The sequence below is a fragment of the Euprymna scolopes genome, chromosome 21 (genome assembly GCF_053919585.1).
Source record: "Euprymna scolopes isolate OS-2025 chromosome 21, ASM5391958v1, whole genome shotgun sequence".
Lineage (NCBI taxonomy): Eukaryota > Metazoa > Mollusca > Cephalopoda > Sepiida > Sepiolidae > Euprymna > Euprymna scolopes.
Window position 1 is genome coordinate 42,566,135 of NC_136502.1, and position 25,155 is coordinate 42,591,289.

At 34.6% G+C, this 25,155-nt stretch overlaps 1 protein-coding gene across 1 annotated transcript in view; it reads left to right on the top strand.

Annotated features, from left to right (window-relative positions):
• The first annotated feature begins 1,317 nt into the window (after positions 1 to 1,317).
• The window catches only part of LOC145243007 (uncharacterized), an 87,142-nt gene continuing 63,304 nt past the window's right edge, over positions 1,318 to 25,155 (top strand). Inside the window, exon 1 of the mRNA XM_080106128.1 lies at positions 1,318 to 1,575. Coding sequence (XP_079962254.1) covers positions 1,456 to 1,575 — 120 coding nt within the window. The 5' untranslated portion in view covers positions 1,318 to 1,455. The remainder of the gene's footprint in view (positions 1,576 to 25,155) is intronic.

Here is a 25,155-nt window from a genome sequence, read left to right on the forward strand (position 1 = left end):
TTTTAAAGATAAATCGATTTTATCGGAATTATCAAAATGTTACTGTTTGTCTGTATGAACAAACATGCAAATCTTCGTTTTTGTGTTTACAACGAAATTATGAATAAAATGTTTATAATTTAAATATTTTTGTTCAGGTATTTTGGGTAGAGAGTCGTCGAAGTCATCTGGCAAATAAAATAAAAGAAAGTAAAACGTTTTTTCTTGGAGGTGGGGGGGTTATAGATGTTCGACATGAACTTAGACCCCACAATCTTATTGCACAAAAGTTTCTATACAGAATTTATACTATCCTTAGATTACTCACGATATAACGTAGCCATTTCGCTCGAACCTGTGTTCACTACAGTTCAAACCTCTCTCAGAGCCCCATGCGGTCCTGCACCGTTCGAAGTGAACAACAAACAAAAAATCTGTATCGACTTTTCTATTTTTTTTTAACACAAGGCGTTAATTACCGTTTTCTTTCCCTACCGTCTCGACACCAGCTTAAAAGTCTTTCGCCTATGCTCCAATACACGCTGGCAGTAGACAGCCATTTACGTCCATCCTTTTCAACCGCACTCTTTCTTCTGACCGCACACTGGCACCAACCAGCCTATTCTCGCTTTCGCTTTACACGTCCATCTCCTTCGGCGTCGACTGTTTTCTCCCCGACCACGTGGTGTCCTTTTTTTTTCTTTTTCTTCAGATGCAAGCCCGAACACACTTGCCAATTTGCATACGCGTTTAAACATTGCTCCTGCGGCTAATACAATCGCATCCTTCGACTAATGCTGATATTTCCATACGCGCCCATATGCGCTCTGTTACAATATTTTACTCGAGGACAGAGATACAGAGAGCATAAATGTAATGTAGTATTCCCTGGCTTCAGTCGGGTCATTTTGGAGAACGCTGATATCTTTGAGCATTGCCAATCAACTCGTCGACTATTAATATACATTTGCTATAAAAGTTACGTTAGAGCAAAGACAGAAAATAAAACATATTGCATGCTTATTAAAATAGAAATAAATTGAACATTTAGGAATATTAGTGTTAAATAATAACATTGTTAAAAGTTAAATTAGTTATCGATCTATCTGTCTACCTATCTATTTATCCCTCTATCCAGTGATGTTGTTAAATAGTTTAGATTGGGAATTATTTATTGTTTATCTGAAGATGTTTACATAAATTAAGTTAAATAAACAAAATAACCTTGAGCAGTTGCGTACGTAACAGAGGTCACGCGTCAGGAGACGTGTGCTCTTGATGATGACGTAACGAAACTAACAGGTCAAGACGTCAAGAAGATTAGATTGAAGAGTTTGAGTTTGGTCACGAAAGTGAACAGACGTGCTTCAAAGTCAGGAAGCGGGGCTGAAAGAACAAGCATGTAGACACGAAATGCAAACTCCTTGTGAAGATCACTGAGACAGCTGAAATAAATGTATATTTTAAAAATATAAAATGTTGCTCTGTGGTTTCACAAAAGAAGAAAGAAACAGTGTCTCAATCGGTTATGGTGTTGGCCGTTGTATGTGCATCACAGAACCCAGTAGTGAAGACAGAAGAACGGATAAAGAAAAGGTATGAACATCTATATATTCTTCTTATAAAATATGATACCTTTATGTAAATGTGATAATGTAAACGCTTGTCATAAGGATTCATATCTTATTCTTAATTATAGATACGCTCAATCTATTTATAACATTCATCTTAGAATTTCCAAGTTGAAAATTACCTCAATCTTTATTATCTGATTTCTTAAATATTTATATTTTTCAGTTGTTTTTTTTCTTTTTAACTATCCCACCATGTCCTAATAATAAAAGAATAACTACAACGGATGCGAAGGTCAAGTAACATCACGTAATTACGTAGCATGAACATATTTAATGGACGTCATCCAGTGTTTGCAACGCCGTATAAGTCAAACCCCCGTTGTGCTTATGCAATTAAATTTTAAGTGTATTTGAGAATGATGTCACGCTGACAAGAGGAGAAGCGTTAGAATATGAGCATTTTGCGTCAAAGTAATATTGAGTATGTTGAAAAGCTAAAGACACGGATTGTAAATGCCGTACAACTACACATGAATGTCACATGTTTTGCTTTTTTTTACATTAATGAGTTACTAGCGGGACCTGTGGAAATTCCACAGTGGACTCATTATGTAAGTACGAACTGTAATATATTCCCGTGTGATATCTCGTTGTATAACAGATGTCTAGATATGTAACTATACAACATGACTGAATCTACACGTTTATATCATCCTCTCCAGTGTAACATTAGGATCTCTTGCTAACAAGTGCTGCTAGCAAATGTTAACAAGAGCTCTATTTGCTTTTAGAAGTGAAGAGGAAAGCATATCTCCAGGAAGCGGGGGGAAAAAGAGAGTAGCTATTCGAGCCGGTGGCTTTTTTGCACTCGCCAAATCGTATTTCGGTATAACTACAACTGTAAAGATATTGCGAATTATTTCACTTTCTTAAAGAGTTGTTAGTTGATAATACGTACGGTTTTCTCAAAAAAAAAAAAGGAACGGAGATAACGCTTTTTTTATTGTACTTGCTCGGTCCCGGGTATTTCGCCTTCAACTGACAGTGGAAGTTTATCGGAAATACGGATTCACACGAGGCATAGTCCATCTTCAACTTTTTGTAGATGATTTTATAGCGAGGAGTTCTTTTTACAGGGTGAGAGTGCTCACCCACGCTCAACCTTCCCAGAAGGTACATACAGCGCCTAGCCTTCCCAAATGGTCACCCATCTGGTACTGGCCAGGCTCAACGTTGCTTAACTTCGGTGATCTGGCAAGAACCGGTGTGTAAACGTGATTGTGCCGTACAAATTATTGGAGTGTCATTAACTATAATCGAAACCGAAACCAAAACTTATGAAGAATTCTTGATAAAATTATTTATGACAATAAATGGAAGTACATAACAATTAAACGACACAGATGTAAGTGTGACAAAGAAAATAACACACACGCTATCCTATTTATATATAGATGATGATGATGATGATGATCATGATCATGATGATGATGATGATCATCATCATCATCATCATCATTTGTTGAAAACTAAAAATTATTAGTTAACTACGGCTCACCTCCCTGTAAAAAATGGTAGTACCGGCATGAGGCGGCGCCACATCAATAGTCTATAAGAATCAAGGAGGATGAAAATACCAATGAGAGAAAGCACTAACGAGACCTTCACGAGATGAGTGCCTAGACGACTGGCACCTTTGGGAGGTTTGTTACCCAAATTCTGGTCAAAACCAATGGTCATTGAGAGCTAGCAGTCAAATGAAAGCGGCTGTTGCAATAACGCTAAAAATATTTGCGAAGATTATCAAAAGAGGCGAAGATTACTTGAAATCTGAGGAAACTTGTTGTCATCCAGAGTCCAGGGAGCACAACCGGTTATTGTTAGTGAGTACTCTCTGATGTTGATCTTTACGAGAATTCCTAGTAAGTATCAATAATAAAATCTATAAAAATTAAGTCTCTGTAACTTCAGTGTCACCTGAACATTTACGTTTTCTTTCTAAAATGTTGCAAATACTTTTTTAGGTTAAACATTTTAACTAGCGTAGTTGAAATGTTGTTAGTTAAAATAACCAGCCACGAATCGTTTGTACGTACGTTATCACCTTCCACGCCTAGTTTTAATAAAATAGTTTAATCGCCTACGATGAAATGCAACGGGTTATCTGATATAGATAATTTGACAAATAAATATTTTACCGATTTCAAAATGAATTGTTCCAAATCCAACCAATATATAGAATGATAAAGATTAAGATAATTTCATCTTCGTGCGTGTGTTATCTTATATATAAACGACTATATGTCAGTCAATCGGTCGGTCTGTCTGTCGGTTGGTCTGTTGGCTGGTCTGTCGTTCCGTCTTTCTCCATATTTTCAAACTCTATCTCCTCCTAATTCTAAAAGTCGCAGAGCAGCGCTAGGGGTCTCAAATGATTGGATTATTTACGGGCCGTTTTTTTTATGGGGCTTTAGTTGGTTAAAATAGTTTTTAAGGGGTCAAAAATGGGTCAAAATTGAACAAAATCGTTATAAATTGGGTACTTGTGCATTTAACGAACCAGACGTAACTCAGCATTTGCTCGGCTCTGTCCGGCGCATGACGTCAACAGCCGGATAAAACCGAGCGTTGGCGATAAAATAAAAACAACGCTACAACAAAATAACTGTACAATGAAATTGTAAAATGTAGAAACATAAAAAAATTAAATAAGCAAACACCTACCGTTCATTTATGTTTTTTTTTTATTATTATTGTTTGAAATTGTTTTCTGTTTTCAAAGTAAATACATATAAAACAAGTTTTTTTTTTTGTTAAATAATAGAAAACTTTTTTTTTGTCTGAACTGTTTTTTTTTTTTCAATTTTTAACGTAAAAAAACATTGTCTATGTCTTAAACACGTAAAAGTTCATTTTTTTTTAACTCTTTATGTCAAATAAATAGAAAAGGCCTGAAAAAGGGCAATAAAAAGCATTTTTTTCTGGGGGGGGAGCAGGAACAAGGATTATTTGCACATTTTTTTTCGCCAGAAACAAGGACTTTTTATCTTTTTTTTTTTTTTTGCCAGAAACAAGGATTTTTTTTTTTTATTTATTAGTGGAAGGAGGATTTCGGCGTTCCTATTTGGTACAGTGACCAAGAAACCCTCCTTTTCGTATCCACCGAAGACCCAGACCGGTGTCAGAAGTCTGCCGACGTGTGTTTTCTGCGATTAAAAACGGACTCGTTGATTTCTACCGTATGGCCTGGGCCTCCAATCTGCCGGGGATTCCTAAGAAAATAGTCCCTGCATATATCACGCAGGAAAATTTTCCAATCCACAATTGTGTGGCGAGAACGTAACCCACATTCGCGATGGAGATTTTTTGTAGATGCCATCTCGAACGCCCATAAGTATATTATTTTTTATTATACACGCGATGGTTAGTCGGGATTTTGAGAAGAAGGTCCCAATCCTAATGGAGGTCCATCGACGACAGGTTACAATTCTACACCTCCAACCGTAACCGTCGGAAAGGCTTGTTCCCTTTGCGAGTACACAATCCCGGCCAAAATGTAAACACCTTTTCTCTTCTGCCAACAATTTCCGTTGATGGCAAAAGTTTAGTGCAGCCTCTGGGGTCTTGAGCTGGTCCGCAAGGTTTGTAATATTCATTATTATTTCGTCAGTTATCTTTTTAAAACAACATTTTTTTTAACTCTCTTCAAATAAGCGTTTCTTGAGTTGTGACACTTCCAATTGATAGCGAAATTCTCGTCTGCTTAATCGGCAACGCTCGGTTATATCCGGCTGTTGACGTCATGCGCCGGACAAAGCCGAGCAAATGCTGAGTTACGTTAAATGCACAAGTACCATAAATTGTATGCATTCGTCTTAGTTTATTTTTATTTTTTAATCGGTGTATATGCTTGTCATGTTGGTACAGTGGTAACGTTCAATGCTACACTATCGGTTTCGAACCTAGCTGATGGCACTTAAATACTTTTGTTTTACTTTTGAAATCACGACTCTATAATAACTAGGGCTATGACAATAGAATATTCTTATCATTGTTTTGACTCTTGAGTATATATCTGACACAGTTAAATAATCGAGAAGCACATTACTCTATCTAAAAACATATAATATATTAACTGATATATACTCGAGAGTCAAAATAACGAAACGAATATTCTCTTGTCATGGCCCTAATAATTATATATACGAAATCTGGACAAATTAAAATATCATATTTAAACGTATTTTATGTCCTTGCAAAGCCCCCACCCCTCTAATTATTATCTACTTCTTTTTTGAAAAAAATGAGATCGCCCCGGATGGGATTTCAATTGATGACGTTGTTGTGTAGAAGGTGAAACTTAAACTAAAATAAATTTTCTTAGCTTTTAGACTAGGATCAGACTGTAATTTTGGTTGTGCCCGAAGTAAATGTAGTAAAATCCTGAGGTCTGCGTTCGCGCTGGACGAGAACAATATGGAAATGTGTCGTACACTTCTAGAAAGAACTCGAAGATAGACCCTTATAAGCAGAAATATTCTTAAGCTATATTAACCAAAGTAGTTAAATATATATGTGTATACTTCGAAAATAAAAAGATAATACCATAATACTGTGGAGTCTGTGTTAGCACTGGGCGTCGATAGAATGAAAGGCGGCAATATATAACGTAAGACTGTTATCCTCATCTTCATAGTTGATGTTGTTTCACCACTTTTTGTTCAACTCATCCCCTGGCGTTCTTCAGGTTGAGACGGGATAGAAATGCTGAGTCTTATAACTGCCTTCCATAGTTGTTGTCTTGCCACGTTTCGGCCAACTAATCCTCTGGCCTACTTTGGGTAGAATTGAAACCGCTATCTTCAGATAATGCTCACTCAACGCCTCTATCCACTGCGCCATTAATTGACCAAAATGTGGTGAGACAACAACTGTGGAAGGTAGTCATTATTGCGAATACAGTTACAAGTATCTTGTGTGAGACTGGGGTACTACTACTCGAAGACGGCCAATGTGCACTGGTTGCCCAACCTGCTAAAGGTGTTTATTCCGAAAGCCGTTCTTAACATGGGGAGGTTGAGGGTGTTTATTCCGAAAGACATTTTTTTATTTTCAACCTCCTCGTAATCAACTTCTTAAAGATAAGTCATCGAGTGGTCCCCCAGTGCACTTTTACCCAAGACTCAACATTCTTATATCATTGCGGTTAACCACATAAGAAGGCCAGAGGATGAGTTGGCCGGAACGTGGTGAAACAACAACAACAACAACAACAACAACAACAACAACTATGAAGATGAAAGTAACAGTCCGCAAAAATCAATACACAAATTATGATACTGATAAAAATTAAATAATGTATAAAATTGCTTCAATTAAGAAGGTTCAATAACACGTAATGTTTAATGTTTGGGATATTAAATAAACTTATTAAGGAACCAAATATGACGCAACAACTTATAGAAACGTGACATTACGTTGAATACACACAGACGCCAATTCTTCATTATAATAGTTTAATGATATATTAACGATTATACCTATTGACTTTTCAAAACGAAAACGTTTCCGTGAAGGGGCCAAACAATATCACTGCGGTTTGTAAAAAAAAAAAAAAGAAAGAAAGAAAAGGCTTTTGTGCGAGTTAGCAAATCAGCAGAATTCGTTTGTAAACTTTGCAATTACCAACAATAGCTACAATTAAGAAGGACCGCTGTGGTCGTACGGAGAAGCCATTATGAAGTCGTCATGGGTTAAGTTAAATACCCATCTATTTGCAATTTTCTTTCCATTCTTTACATGTCTCGTACTGACATGCCGGTTGACATATGATTGAAACTACACTTCGGTGTTTCGTGTTTTCCATTGAATGCGTTTCGTGTTCTCTTACCCGCTGATGGGAAAACGGTGTTATTAGCTTTTTAGATTCTGCTAATGACTTGCAAGACCAGTTCAGTTGTCGGTAGATCTCGAGCCGTTTTTCCACTTCAGCGTGGCCCTTGAGTGCTTGGGAAAAAATGTCATAATTCATGCCTAAATACACAATATGAACTCGACTTTCTCTTGCTTTTTCTATTCTTGGGCTCGCTAGTTATGACATATCGTTTTCCCCTCTTTGTCATAAAACAATATTTTTCCACCGGGTTCAGCCATTTAATATGCCTTAAAAGCCAATTAGATTTATCAAGCTCCACATATGAGATGCAGACGTTTATCCTCAGATATACCTTTATCTTACTTGATTCACATATGTTGGTATAATTGGTGCGTGTACAGGGTGGCCCACTTAAAAGTAGCCCAGAAAAAATGCATTAGAGATGAGGAACATTTTTTTTATTGTTTAAATTACTTGTAGTGTTATAAAAGATGTTGAAAGTGCTCCCCGTTGACATCTATGCATTTCTGGGCACATTTAACAACGTTTGCAGATACTGCCTGTGGATTTTCTCTAGTGATTCTCCAGATAACGTTGGTAATGTTCTCTTTTGGTTGGTTTGGATTGTAAGGATTGTTGGCATAAACTTTTTGTTTTAAAGTCCCCCAAAAATAAAAATCACATGATGAGAGGCCCGGGGAACGTGGTGGCCATAGCCCTTTGCTTATTGTTCTCACTTCCGTAAACATGTCATTAACTCGTGTCAGGGATCTGTGAGGCGTGTGTCATGTAGCGCCATCTTGTTGGAAAGAGAATTTCATTTTGTCTTGTGGTGTCAGTTGGTCGTTAAGAGAAACATTAGAGAATAGGGCTACGTTTAAATGAGCAGCTTAATCTGAAAAAAAAATTGGAGAAAAATTAGGCTATCCTGTATAAAACATATTAACATGTCTGCTGAAAAAATGTGTGCTCCTTCTAACGAGCAAGTAAACTATTCAGATCTACAAGTATCCTATTTCTGTATAACGTAGTCATTCGTCCATGCATGGAATATTGAGAAAGGGGAGAATCTCTCAGTTCGTAATAGCGTGTGGAATAGAAGGAGAAATGTTTATCGATTATGGCGCATGAAACAGAAAGAGGAGCAACTGTTTGTACATTGTGACGTAAGAAAGAAAAAATATAAGGAACTATCTGCCCATTATGACATGTAAAACAGTAAGAGAAGTAACTGTTTCTACATTGTGACACGAGAAAGAGAAAACGCGTGGATATACATAATTACACGTGAGAGCGAAAGCGAAGCACCTGCTTCCCATTCGAACACATGAAAGAAAAAATATAAGCAACTATCTGCCCATTGTGACATGGGAAACAGAAAGGGAAGTAACTCTCTGTTTATCTTGACACGATAACGAGAACGCACATGTTTGTACATAATGACATGTGAAAAACAAAGCTGAACACCTGTTTAGTATTTCTGAAGTTTAAATCCCGTTTTACCGTGAGTCTCACTCGACAACGCCCGGTGAACGACGAAAACCGCCGGATTATACCAGGGTGAGCAAAAGCAAACGCGAGCGAGCAGACGGTAAAAAATTGGAAGAACAACAAAAAAGAAGGAAAGATGGTATTTTTTTACGACCTAACCCAGCGTAGTATAACTCTCCCCCAACCTCCCCATGTTAAGAATGGCTTTCGGAATAAAGAACACCAACCTCGAAGCTGTCCTTAACCTGGGGAGATTGGCGGTTACGCTAAATTAGGTCGTACAAATACCTTTTTAATAGCCGTTTAAACGTACTAGATTAAAAAAAAAGTACATTTTCATGTTTTTAGGGGTTAAACAACGCTGGGTTACGTCGTAAAAACATACCAAAATAACTGTTCATACACAAACAATACAAAAATATACCTTTTCATTAATTCAAGGAAGCACACCTTGACAAAAAATCTGTAAAATTTATGAATTTATTGCGGTAGGTTGTTTGTTATATTTTCTTTCTTTTTTGTTCATTTTTTTATTATCGACTTCCGTTCGCCCGATATAATCTGGCAGTGTTCGCGGGGTCTTGCCGAACGAGACTCACGAAAAAATAAACAGATTTAAATTGCAGAAGTACCACCTGTTTGTCCATTCCGACGCGTGAAAAGGACATAAAAGTAACTATCTATCGATTATGACATGTCAATTATAATTAATACTAGATAAAGATAAGTGTTTATTTATTAGTACGTGTGAAATACAGAAAGCGCATAAACAGTCTATTATGACGTGTAAAAGATACAGAGAAGAAGCTGTTTATTCTGAAACCTAATAAAGAAACATAAGTAACCCTCTGTCCATTATAACGTATGAAATGGGAGAATAAAGGTCTATCCATTATGATCTGTGAAAAAGAAAGAGAAGCACCTGTCCATTGTGACGTATGAAAAAGAAAGAGAAGCCACTTTTTAAATTGATGTGTGAAAGATAAAAGAGAAACAACTCTCTGTTCATTATGACGTGTGATAAAGAGGAACAGCTATTTGTCCATTATGATATGCGGAATAGAAATAGAAGCAACAGTCTATTCACTATGTGTGGCAAAAATACGTTTTAGTTATATCGTGCTTTGTCTCAAAGCACAATATATATATATATATATATATAGAGAGAGAGAGAGAGAGAGAGAGAGAGAGAGAGAGAAAGAGAGAGAGAGTCATCCACATACACTACTGTTTCGCTGTTTCACATCTCATCAGTGCGGCTAGACAGGCAACAGCCTCAAGCCAGTGTCGAAACCCGACCATCCAAATAACAGTCAAGGCTTCTCACCATTGCGTTATACGGCTGCTGCTGTGTGAGTAATGAATTAACGATGCTTTGACATCATCCAAATGCCTCCGCTCGATTTGATTACACAAAGAGCATCGCTTAATACGCTAATGGCAGTTTGTATATCGCTTCCTAATATGCTCAATCCAAGAGAGAGAGAGAGAGCATTATAGTCATCCACATACAGTACTGTTTCGCGGTTTCACAGCTCATCAGTGCGGCTAGACAGCCAACTGCCGCAAGCCAGGATCAAAACCCGACCGTCCAAATGAGAGTCAAGGCTTCTCACTATATATATATATATATATATATATATATATATAGTCATCCACATACAGTACTGTTTCGCTGTTTCACAGCTCATCAGTGCGGCTAGACAGGCAACTACATCAAGCCAGGATTGAAACCCGACCGTTTGTACGGCAGTCAAGGCTCCTAACCATTACGCTATTGGTGGCTGCCTGAACGAGTAGTGAGTTTAACGATGTTTTGATATCGTCTGAAATACCTCCGCTCGATTTGTTTACACAAAGAGCGTCGCTTATATGCTAATGGTAATTCGTAGTGCTCAATCTCCAACAAACAATTAATGTAATTATGCATATATATACATACATATACCTACACACATGCATACAATCATTATATATATATATATATATATATATATATATATATATATATATATATATATATATATATATAGTGAAATTAAAGGAGATGCAATGTTTACCTGATATAAGCCGTGGTAAACTTCGAGCTAAGTACCAAGTATTTATATATAGATATTTTAATCCCAGCCAAAATAAAAAAGCTCAATACACAGATAATAGAGAGTAGAGCTTATTATAAAAGAAAAGAAATTAAAACTGTAAGTTGAAATTAACAATCAAACTTATTGTTCGACTGAATATTCCAAAAAACAATTTGCAAAGTCCTTATTCTGCAGAGTTTCAAAGAATGTTATTCTTGCTATTCTTCTCATCAGAGGACAGAAGGAAATCAGCAAATTATATTTGTAGCAATGCTAGAATTTGATTTCTTTTTTCTTCTCGACTGGCGTTAATTGTGACACCCAGCACTGATGATTACGAAAGGATAAAACACTACTGTCCGTAAGTATTTAATAATTATTATAGCGAATAATAATGTCAGCCCCTTTCAGAAAATTGTTTCTTATCGTGGAGCGCTTTCAGTTGTAATAAAGTCGGTCAACTTAGCTAATACTCGCAGACCGTCATTTAATGATTAGCTCATTCTGACTGACGCTAATAGAATTTACAAAGATAAATGTTTAATTTCAACTCTATCTCTCGCGGTTTGCGGTAGACTAGTGGTTCGGGTCCTTGCTAATGAAGCCAGATGACTTCTGTTGCCGGAGTTCGAGTGTCTCGACTGACGTTAATCGTGACACCCTGCACTGATGATTCCCGAAAGGATGAAACACTAGTGTCTGTAGGTATTTAATAAATATTGTGGTAAATAATAAATATATATATATATATATATATATATAATGATTGTATGTTATTAGTTGCCAAGAAACGCTACCTCCTACTGCTCCTCTCTATTTCACAGCAGTTACTGTTGTCTACGCGACGTCGACGCACACTATGGTACAAACAACGCTATACACTTTTAAAATATTAATTCGTATTATGGCTACTACTTTCTCTCTGTTTGTCTGTCTGTCTGTCTGTCTGTCTGTCTCTCTTTCTCTGTCTCACACTCTTTCTCTGTATGTATATATATGCATGCATATATATATATATATATATATATATATATATATATATATAATTTATTAATATTTTCTAACCGAAAACATTTATATATTGAAATATATCAAAATTCAGTAATTTTTTATATACCAATAAAATTTAAGTCAAAATAAAAAGATTCAATTAGTAAGCTTCGAGATAATCAGTTTTTATAATCAAGCATTCCTATAATATTTTCACAAAATCAAATCAATAAAGATCAAGATGAGAGCATCATGTTGTGTATTTTCATGTTCGTTACAATTGTTTCGTATGACATAATGTTTGAAATTGTCAGAATGGTCATGAAACAATTGTAACGAATATAATGCACTCATTTTGATCTTTATTATTTTGATTTTGTGAAGATATTATATATATATATATATATATATATATATATATATATATATATATATATAGTGTGTGTGTGTTTGTGTGTGTGTGTTATTTGAGAAGGAAAGCCGAGAATTAATAAAATAGTAATCAACGTTGCGTCCCTATTTCAGGGGACATCATCAGGATTTCGTAGGAAAAATGTAGAAGAAAAACAATTACAGACCACGTGCGAGTGAAAAAGGAGAAAAATCCTTAAGTCCTTCCCATTCTAGGCAGAATCTATAAATGTGCGTGTGAAAAGTTTGGATTATTCTATGCATATATATATATATATATATATATATATATATATATATATATATATATATATATATATACATTAAAACGTTATTCATATACATATGTACATTAACTGAAAGTCCTGCGTTTATGGGTCGATGAATGAACAGAGCGTGTTTATAGCATGTTTATTTATACAAACATTATTTTCTACATAATGGCATGCATGTTTTAGTTGTGCATCTATTCAGACGGACCAACCCATCAGGCCGACTAACCAATTTATTTTTCAGCCTGATTAAATGCTTCCTCTGAATAGAAGCACAACTGAATCATGTATGCCAATTTGTATAGAACTCTCTCTTTCTCTCTCTCTCTCTCTCTCTCTCTCTATATATATATATATATATATATATATATATATATATATATACTAGCATGTGTATCCGGCGTTGCCCGGGTGTTTGGAGGTGTATGCTGAGCAAAACAAAAAGGTCAATTTTTTTTAAACGTTGAACCCTATTATAACCCCTTAACATTTATTGTTTTGGGCTCAAATCAAGTTATTAAGTAAGATCCATGTCCAAGGAACCTATATCTAAAATTTTAAGTGTTTACACCCAAAATTATCGGAGGAGGTTGGTAGAATTCTCAAATGTCAAATCGTTGAATTTTGACCTCTAAACAGACAAATTTCTGGCCAAAACCCGATCAAATAGATTTTCCCAAATCTCAGTACCCTGTATATCAAATTTCGAGTCTGTAGACCAAAAATTGACAGAGTTATTGCGTAGGAAAATGTACAGTTATCTTAGTTTATTTTTAGTTGTTAATTTTAATCCGTCCATATACATGTCACGTTGGTACGTCACCAGCTTTGAGTGCTACAGTTTTGCTTTCGGTTTCGATTCTAGCTGATGGCACCCAAATACTTTTTTTTTACTTTTGAAATCACAACTCTATAATCGAATATATTAAAGGCGATATGTCTGTTTTTCTGTCTCCATATTTTTAAACTCTATCTCTTTTGAAACTATAATATATACATCTTTATATATTTATAGAAACCAATAAAGAAAGAAAATGACGATATAAAACTATATACTGATTTATATAGATTTATTCATTTATTCGATACGAGTATACATCAATGTATAAGTGTAGGGTAATTAGAAGTCTTTAATGCATGGTATTTCGAAGTTTAATGCTTCTCATCAGAAGAGGAGAGAATATGCTACGTAGCATGATAGGGATGCGACGTCTAGCGGAAATTACATTAGGAGAGAAACAAAATATTGATGCTGTTTAAAGTTTATTATTTTTACCAATTTTAGGTGTTAAATTTATTTTAGTATTGAAACGGAAATGAGTAAGGCGATTGGAAACTGTTAACTCTTGTATTCGAAAGGTTGTTTCTAGCTCGACAGTAAACCCCGATAACCAAACAAAATCAGCACCCATATGCTAAACGGCGCGCGTGCGCACACACACATGCACACGCACATACACACGCACACACACATACACACACAAATGAAAGCAGAGCATAATCAAAGTCGTGATCTGAAGCCAGAAGTCCTCCCGGCACAAACGCAAATGAGACGATTTCCTATAAAAAGGCTCTAATGTGTTTATTTGATCACAGCGTCGACAACGAGCGGCTGCTGCAGATTGTTAGGGTTAGGGTTGCACCTGCGCCACCTGGTGGCAAATGAGGCATATAAATTGACTTGACACTATTAAGTCAACAAAGACGCAAGGAATATTTGTGTATGTACAGATCACATATGCGGCAGCATTCTTGTATCTATGTTTGGACTGTTTCACGGTTCAATTCGCACAAACACACAAGTATATATGGATGTGTGTATGTATATATATATATATATAGAGAGAGAGAGAAAGAGAGAGAGAGAGAAAGAGAGAGAGTGAGAGAGAGAGTACGAAACTATATTTATGCCAAGTAACCTACATAAAAACGTTCATGTTTCATTCCTAGTAGAAATCTTCAGGCTTAACATGTTGATATATAGTTTTTTTTTTTTTTTTTTTTATCTAAGTAGTGTATTATCTAGCTAAGTAACCAATCGGATTCGTTGTTATTATTACTCTCTCACGAGCTATTATTTTTCTTGGCCAATGGGCAGGCTTCCACAAACAAAAGCTTGGAAACTGTTCGTTTCAGGTTTTTCATCATTTAATTCAGAAATACAATGTATATTGCAAGCGTTTCATGTATGCTATATGTTGCTATTTTATTTAGACTTTCACTTTTTGACCCCTTTGCACCTTTCTAACATAGACACCGAAATGTTGCAACAGACTTTTTTTTTAATTTCATTTTAACCCAAAACAATGCCAAGTGCCACTTTGATGTAGGGAGCTACCCGTGTACCCATTATGCAAGTTTGCTTGCCCTTTTTCTTACAACTTGCCCAGAACTGTGCTCATCCTTCGTCTTTTCCCGACTGGGATCTTCCGATTATTCGGTTGTTTCAGTTAAGATAAAAGCAAAATGTTCTCAGTGATTTGTTTGTTTCGTCGAAGAGTGTAGAAGTAGGGGGCTGTCTCTTTAACTTATAATTTAACGAAGAAAAATAAAATAAAATGCCTCACTGGTTTACGAATGGACCGTAATACATTGCGGGGATATTATTTAGGGAGTTGAGCAACAAAATGTCTGTTCACATTACGTTTGACTTGTGTTTCTATCTTCAAATATGGTCACTATCGCTTTATTCTTCCCTCTAAAGTTCACAGACTCGCCCACCGGCTCCTCCTTCCGCCCCATCTTTATTCTCAGGAAATCATACGGCTGCCTGCGTTCCTGTTTGCGTTCTTCCCTAAAATTTAAAATATATGTGCTTTCGAGTAGCACTTACAGCACCGCGTTCATATTTGTCCTCTATCGCCGGCACAATAACGGAGTTACTATCATTGAGAGGATCGCTGAGAAAATTGACCATGTCCTGTCTTCTCATCCCTCGGCTAACATTCACGTGTGTGGAAACTTCAATATTCACAATGTTGAATAGCAATCTCACTCAAATAAAACCGATGATAGAGGGAAAATATGCCATGATTTCTCTATTACACAGATTGTTCACGAACCCACCCGTGTACCCGACACTGACGGACATTATGCAAGTTTCATTGGCCTTTTTCTTACAACTCGCCCAGAACTGTGCTCATCCTTTGTCTATTTTCCACTGGGATCTTCCGATTACTCGGTTGTTTCAGTTAAGATAAAAACAAAATGTAATAAGTCCTTAAATGTACCTGTCCACCGTCTAGTATATCGATATTCTATAGCAGTAAAAATTTATGTCAAATCTACATTTTTGTTCCATGTCTAAAAATAAAAGGGTTGATACGACGTCATACGAGTCGTAGAAATTTCAAGGTTGGTATCTGGAGGCGCATTAATTCACTGGGAGTGATGCACCCCCAATCTTAATTAAAACATACATCTACATATTTTTACGATTTTGAACACCAGTAAATTCAAAACTATATATATATATATATATATATATATATATATATATAAAGTTGAATATGTGTGTGTGTGTGTGTGTGTGTGTGTGTGTGTGTGTGTGTGTGTGTGTGGTCACGAATAAGCTCCTATATGGTTGACTATTTTAAAAAACTGATTACATATAATGATAGAAGATGTATCGAGACACAGGAATGGGTATGTTTGATCTGGCAGAACGGTGGTTCATGAAAATTGTGGGATCTGCGTTCGCGCCTGGTCTACAAAGTATGGAAATAAAAAAATTAAAAATTAAAAGAAAATGTCTACGAGTTTTTTTGAACTTTGATAAGTGTGTTTTAACTTAAGTAGGGATGGTATAATAAAATTGTGGGGTCTGCTTTCGCGCCTGGCCTCCATAGAATGGAAATAGGCACAAACTTTAATAAAGACTTTTCATATTTATCTGCGTAAGTATACTTTGATAATTATGTTTCAGTTTGAAGAAATATGGTATAATAAAATTTATGGGGTGTTCGTTCGCGCCTGACCTCCATAGAATGGAAATATGTCACAAAGTTTAACAAGGTTTTTTTTTTAATATAGATCCACAGAATATTGTGATAAGTGTTTCAGTGTGAACATATATGGTATAATAAATTATGAGGTTTATCTATTTTATATTTACTTTCATCATATTTTGCTTTGGTTTTGATACCCCCAAATTCGAAGCTATATATTTACAACCCTTCCTTTCCATAACCTATCATACTTTCATAAATCAGAGTCCATTTTCTGTAGGCTGTTTTTGAACCCAGTCAACGACGGGTACTTTTGCTAGTATATATATATATATATATATACATATATATATATATATATATATATATATATATATATATATAAAGAGAGAGAGAGGGGGGAGATGGATAGATAGATAGAAAAATTATCGTATCTGTTTGTGTGAGGAACGGTCTCTGCCAAACTCCTCTGTCAATTTTTTCTACAGACTTGAACTTGATATAGAGGATATTTGGGCATGTGGAACAAATTAGATTAGATTTTTAGTCGGTAAATTTGTCACTTGGTAGACGTGAGTCAACGAAAAGTGCTAATTCTACGCATGCGCAAATCTACATCTATAAATTGATCAAGTAGTTTTATTTAAACTAAAGAAATCCAAATTTACGAATTTTAACAATTTTAATACTAAAAGGCATGGAACATAAAGCTTATTTTTCACCTCGACTTGTCGATTTCATCCTCCTTTTTTATTTCATCGGATTTAATCATGGCTGACAAAAACTACGTCTTGTTCAGTTGTAAAATTTGATTTGTTTTAATAAAACAAAAACTACTTGATCAAATTACGTAATTTTTGAAATATTTCATCTTCCTTCCGTAACTGGTACGTCCATCATACAGACTTTTTTGTATTTTCTTGACTTTTAATTGCCGCCATGAGTTCCAATTTGAATAAGCACCAACAATAAACATCGGTATAATCGAATTGTCTCGATCCGCCATTGATAAGAGCGATGAATAAATATTTAAACAAATGAAGAACGTAAAGCGTAAAAACTTTTTTTTTCAAAACTTATTAGTTCGGCATTAAATCACTCAAAAAGGGTTGATATGCCGTAAAGCCAAACAGCCAAACCAAGTAAGTTATCCGTTTCATGCGTAGCTCTAAAAAGTCTTATTTTTCTCATAAATAAACGCTAGTAAGAAAAGAGAAGCTTTTTCTTTTCTTTCTTTTTTTTTCTTTTTTTTTTTTTTTTTTTTTTTTTGTCGTTTGTTGTATTTTAACACTAAATAATAATAACAAGAAAGTTGTTAACACAAGAAAGGAAGACACGATGACGTTGCATTTCCATTTGCCATTCCCATAGTGCGGAGGAGAATAAAAAAATAAAATAAAATAACGTTACATACAGAGTAAGATTCTCTCGAGGTGCTGAGAGTCGGTAATAATGAGCTTTTACTCCTGAAACTCCTAGCAAAAAAAAAAAAAAAAAAAAAAAAAACTAGAGCCATAATCATATTAGGACTTTGTTTTCCGGCACAGCTGTTGTTTTGGCAGCTGCATGATTATGAAAATTGTACGCACACACACACACACACACACACACACACACACACACACACACACACACATACGTCAATCTAAGCACACGAGCCGCAGCCGCACACTCGCACCTAATAATAATTACATTCGTATAAGAAACACCAATTTGTTTTGATTACAAAAGTAGCGAACGACTCCATCTTGCTCTCACACGATGCCTTGCGGACGTTCAGCCTTAATAAAGTCTGTTTATCTGTTCCTTGTCTGACGGATATCATTAACCAATGCAAATAGAATAAAACAAATATCGGCAAAAATGTCTGCGTATCAAGCTGTATATAAGATAAGTAAACATAAGCAGTGTGATGAAATCAAATAACGACTGTTTACACGTGCATATATATTTGAATTTTAAACTTTAATCTAGGTTATATGGAATATGAATCTAATATATATATATATATATATATATATATATATATATATATATATATATATATATATTAGTGATGAGATGATTCCAATATTTTTCCTGATTCCGATACAATTACTGATTCTGTACTACATTCCCGATTCCGATTCTTTATAAATCTCTCTCTCTCTCTCTCTCTCTCTCTCTCTCTCTATATATATATATATATATATATATATATATATATATATATATATATATATATATATATATTAGTGATGAGATGATTCCAATATTTTTCCTAATTCCGATACGATTACTGCTTCTGTACTAAATTCCCGATTCCGATTCTTTATAAATCTCTCTCTCTCTCTCTCTCTCTCTCTCTCTATATATATATATATATATATATATATATATATATATATATATATATATATATATATATATATATATATATATTAGTGATGAGACGATTCCAATATTTTTTCTGATTCCGATACAATTACTGATTCTGTACTAAATTCCCGATTCCGATTCTTTATAAATCTCTAAATATTTAATTATACAGTTGTATTTTTTTCTCTGATTACCGTAATAACACGCATGTTAAATGTGCAAATATTTTCCTAAATGTAAAAATATACTTGTGGGGGACGATCTATCGATTTTGGCTTCACTGGTTGCTTAAAACCAATAAATATTAATCATTTCATCATTATTATCCGTAATGAAAGATTTAGCTTTAAACAAGCTTGATAAAAAAAAAAAAACAATTAAGAGAATTTAAGAGTTTTGGCATCTGAAAATCGGTACAAATTTTTCCGATTCCAATACCGATTCCGATACGCTCAAATATTCCAAATTTTCCGATTCCCAATTCCGATTCCAATTAATCGCCCCACCACTAATATATATATATATATATATATATATATATATATATATATATATATATAAAGCTGAATGTGTGTGTGCGTGTGTGCGTGTGTGCGCGCGCGCCCGCGCGCGCGCGTGTGTGTGTATGTATGTATGCGTGTGTGTGTGTGTGTGTGTGTGTGTGTGTGTGTGTCTGGTCACGAATAGGCTCCTATATGGTTTACTATTTTAAAAAACTGATTACATATAATGATAGATGTATCGAGACACAGGAATAGGTATGTTTGATCTGGCAGAGCGGATGTTCATTAAAATTGTGAGGTCTGCATTCGCGCCTGGTCCACAAAGTATGGAAATAAAAATGTTAAAAATTAAAAGAAAACGTTTACAAATGTTTTTGATATAGATGTACATAAGAATACTTTGATAAGTATGTTTTAACTTTAATAGGGATGGTATAATACAATTGTGGGGTATGCGTTCGCGCCTGGCCTCCATAGAATGGAAATAGGCACAAACTTTAATAAAGACTTTTCATATCTATCTGCGTAAGTATACTTTGATAATTATGTTTCAGTTTGAAGAAATATGGTATCATAAAAGTATTGGGTGTTCGTTCGCGCCTGACCTCCATAGAATGGAAATGTGTCACAAAGTTTAACAAGATTTTTTAATATAGATCCACAGAATATTGTGATAATTGTTTCAGTGTGAACAGGGCTTGTATAATAAATTATGAGGTTTATCGATTTTATATTTACTTTCATCATATTTTGCTTTGGTTTTGATACCTCCAAATTCAACCCAAATTTACAACCCTTCCTTTCCATAACCTATCATACTTTCATAAATCAGAGTCCATTTTCTGTAGGTTGTTTTTGAACCCAGTGAACGACGGGTAGTTTTGCTAGTATATATATATATTATTGGTGGGACGATTAATCGGAAGCTGAATCGGGATTAGTGAATCTGAAAAATCGGGACTTCTTTTGGTATCGGTATTGGAATCGGAAAAATCGTGCATATTTGCCGATACCCAAAGCGACTCCTTTTATTATACAATTTTTATGTGATTTTGTTTAAAACACATTCTTTCATGGCTGGAAGTAATCATAAATAATAAATATTTATCGATGTATTTATTTTAAACGACCAGTAAAACTAAAATCGATTGATCATGCCCCCACATGTGTACACTTTGGTTTTAGAAAATATCTGCACATTAAACATGTGTTTTTACGGTAACTAGAGAAAAACAGCAACTTTATAGTAAAATATTTAGAGATTTATAAAGAATCGGAATCGGGAATTTTAAAGGAATCGGTAATTGTATCGGAATCAAGAAAAATATTGGAATCATCCCATTACTAATACACACACACACACACACACACACACACACGCACTACACGTTTTTTCTTTTTTTTTTTTTTTTTGAGAGGCATTTTCATTTCCTGTCCGTGCTTTCCATTTTGCATACCAAATTTTCACAGAATTGTCACAGACTAGCGAGGATTCATTGTCGTCTGTTCTCTTTCTGTCTGCTATTCATGCCATCACGTCTTTCTCACTCCACTCCCTCTGCCTGCCTCCTGCTGCTGCTATCTCCGCGTGACGTCACCAGTCTCGCTACCTCCTACTGCTCCTCTCGCTCTATTTCATAGCAGTTACTGTTGTCTATAGGACGTCGACGCACATTATGGTACAACTCAACAACGTCATACACTTTTAAAATATTAATTCGTATTATGGTTACTACTTTCTTTCTCTCTCTCTCTTTCTCTCTCTCTTTCTCTCTCTCACACTCTTTTTCTGTGTATATATATATATATATATATATATATATATATACTTTATTCATATTTTCTAACCCAAAATATTTATATATTGAAATATATAAAAATATAGTAATTTCTCATATACCAATAAAATTTAAGTCAAAATAAAAAGATTCAATTAGTAAGCTTCGAGATAATCAGTTTTTATAATCAAGCATTCCTATAATATTTTCACAAACTCTAGACAATAAAGATCAAGACGAGAGCATCATGTTGTATATTTTCATATTCGTTACAATTGTTTCGTATGACATAATGTTTGAAATTGTCAGAATGGTCATGAAACAATTGTAACAAATATGAAAATACACAATATGATACACTCATTTTGATCTTTATTGTCTTGATGTTGTGAAAATTATAGTCATCCACGTACAGTACTGTTTCGTTGTATCACAACTCATCAGAGCGACTAGACCAGCACTTTTCCCTAGCTAGGGATCGAACTTACACCCATCGCGTTGATAGTCGTCAGTTCTTACCTCCGGCCCATGGGATCGGTGCTCGCAAATGATCTCATCAAATGTCCATTATAACAGACACATGCTCACCGCTTGTACAGTGCTCGAGATGCTTGTTTACTTATAAACAAACAGCGAGACTCGCTTTATAGCCAAGTAAGCGGCGGATGAGATACATTTACAACAGTGCTCAACCATATAAAGGGGGCTTAATATATAGTCATCCACATACAGTACTGTTTCATTGTATCACAATTCATATATATATACTACTCTGTACCCTGCCACGCGTTGCTGTGGCTCAATTTGGTGTAATGGAAAATTCTAATAAAAAGAGAAAATGCATGTTTCTTATATTCTTAGTACAGCAATCTACTCCAAAAGTTTTTAAAAAAAAGGCGAAAATGAAAAAAATGGTACTCTTGTAGAATTGGATTCGGATCTTCGGGAGTTACCGTCAATCATGGCTTGGGCTCGGCCAACGTTCAGTGAATTAAGCCGAACGTTGCTAAAATGTTGAAACGCTAAATAGTTTTTTTTTTTTTTTGTTATTGTATTAAAAATTGTGAGATTTTAATTAATATTTGAGTGAGGGGTGTTTACTATACACAGATTCGAAAAAGTTGTCCAAAAACAAATAAATGAAAACAAAGGTAAGGTAAATTATGTTTCTACCTAATTGGATAATATTTTTAGTGTTTTTATATAATGTAAAATGTTTAATAGGCTCGAGAAACTCCGTGTTTATCGATGTATTTGAAAAAGACTAATGGTCGCGGACTCTGTTGAATACGTTAAGTTTGGGAAAATCAGTTAAAAACTAAAAAACTATACAAAACAGTGTCAGACACCCACTGATTATATGTTATCGTGACATAGGCTGACATATTCGGTGGGTTTCTGACAGTATTTTGAATAGTTTTTTAAGTTTTAATTCATTTTCCCAAATTCAACATCATCAACAGTGTCCGCCACCATTTGTATTTTTCAGATACACTGATAAACACTGTTTTTCAAGCCGACTAAACATTACAGTAAATAAAACAGGTTCGTATTACTAAACACAGAAACAAAAATGTTGTTGCAAATTAAATATAACAAATAAATGTTATCAAAGGCAAGATAAGTTACTTTTCTACCTAACTGGATAAGATTTTAGTGTTTTTATTTAGTGTAAAATGTTTAATCGGTTCGAAAACATGTAGTGTTTATCAGTATATTTGAAAAATACAAATGGCGACAGACTGTGTTGAACACGGTAAGTTTGGGAAAATGAGTTAAAACTAAAAAATCTATACAAAATACTGTCAGGAACTCACTCAATATATGTTACCGTGACATAGGCAGACATGTATTTGGTGGTTTTTAACAGTATTTCCTATAGTTTTTTTTTTTAGTTTTAACTCATTTTTCCTAAACTTAACGTGTTTAACACAGAGTCTGCCACCGTTTGTAATTTTCAAATATAGCATTAAACGCTGTGTTTTTCGAGCCGAATAAACATTTTACATTAAAAAAAACTAAAATTATCTATTTTGGTAATAAACTAACATATCTTGCCTTTGATAATATTTGTTATACATTTATTTTTTGACAACTTTTTCGAATCTATATGTACAGTAGTACAAACCCAATAAAAACACTAAAAATTATCCAATTAGGTAGAAAAGTAACTTATCTTGCCTTTGAAAATATTTACTTGTTATATATTTGTTTTAGTTGACAACTTTTTCAAGTTTTTGTGCAAGTGCAAACCTGAAGGCGGTATTTTTCTGTCTAATTTTATTTTTGGTACCGCGCTTATATTGAAATTTCACAATATTTTTTTAGGGGGTATTTTTTTACATTAGGTCCACCTCCACAATTTTCGCATATGCTGAATAAGAAAATCTTATTTAAAATTTGCCGAACCAAGTAGTTTTCAAGATATAAAGACCTATACTATGCACTATAATTCACTGGCGGCCATGAATAAACACTCCCAACCTCGCCATATGGAGAACGGCTTTCGGAATAAACAACACCCATGCCTAGCCACGTGTTTTAACCTTTTACCTGTCTTTCATCTGTTAAAAACAGCTTTTGGAATAAATACCACCATTCTTCCCATGTTAAGAACGGCTTTCAGAATAAACACCCCCAACCTACTCATGTTAAAAATTGTGGAGGTGGACCTAATGTGAAAATTTACCTTTTGTTGTTTTAATAAATTGTTAGTTGAAAGCACAGAATAGTGACAAACCACCATCCCCTCCCTTTGGTAAGAATGGCTGAAAAAATAATGGTTTTCTTGGTAGAAACTTTTCTGTATTTCACCTAACAATTTTCTGGTACTAATGCACTTACTGATCCGCGCTATTTTTTAAATCGTATTTCCAAGTTTAATTAAAGTTTTATATGTTTTTTTATTCAATTGTAAAGTTAAAGTACAGAATAGGTACAAAACACCCTCCCCTCCCTATGTTAAGAATGGCTTTTTAAATAATAACGTTATTATTTCAGCACGGATCACTTTCTGCATGAGTACCTAATATTTTTATTTTATTTTTATTTTTTTCAGCCATTCTTACCATAATTGTAATTATTCTGTGCTTTTAACTAACAATTTATTATTAAAAAAGATATCGTGAAATTATAAACAAATAAAAAGATATTGTGAAAGTTGAATTTAACTTGAAAGAAACCCAACGTGAACGGTGCGTTCAACATCGTAGCCGGAGCTTATTTGACAATAAGGTCACGATAGTCGATTGATGGGTGCTAATGCACTTACTGATCCGCGCTATTTTTTTAAATCGTATTTCCAAGTTTAATTAAAGTTTTGTTCTTTTTTCGGTATTTTTTAGATTAGGTCCACCTCCACAATTGTCTTTTTAAATGACGACTTTTATGTTTTCGACTATGATGAATACGGAAATCACATTGAAATTTTGCAGAAATAAGTAGTTATCGAGATATAAATAGTTGTTTTATGCATTGTATTCTTTGGCGGCCATCTTTTTACGCGCGTAGATTTGTATATGACGCACGTGCATGCGCGCGTAAAAAGATGGCCGCCAGAGATTACAATGCATTATACAATTTTTATATCTCGATAACCACTGATTTCCGCAAAATTTAAATGCGATTTCTGTATTCAGCATAGTCGGAAACCCTTTAAAAGTCGTCATTTAAAAGAAAATTGTGGAGGTGGACCTAATCTAAAAATTTACCATTTTTTTATTCAATTGTAAGGTTAAAGTACAGAATAGGTACAAAACACCCTCCCCTCCCCATGCTAAGAATGACTTTTTAAATAATAGCGTTATTTCAGGACGGATCAATAAGTGCATGAGTACCCAATTACTTTAATAAAGAAAAAGCATTCATATACTTTCTTATGTAAAAACAACTTCTGT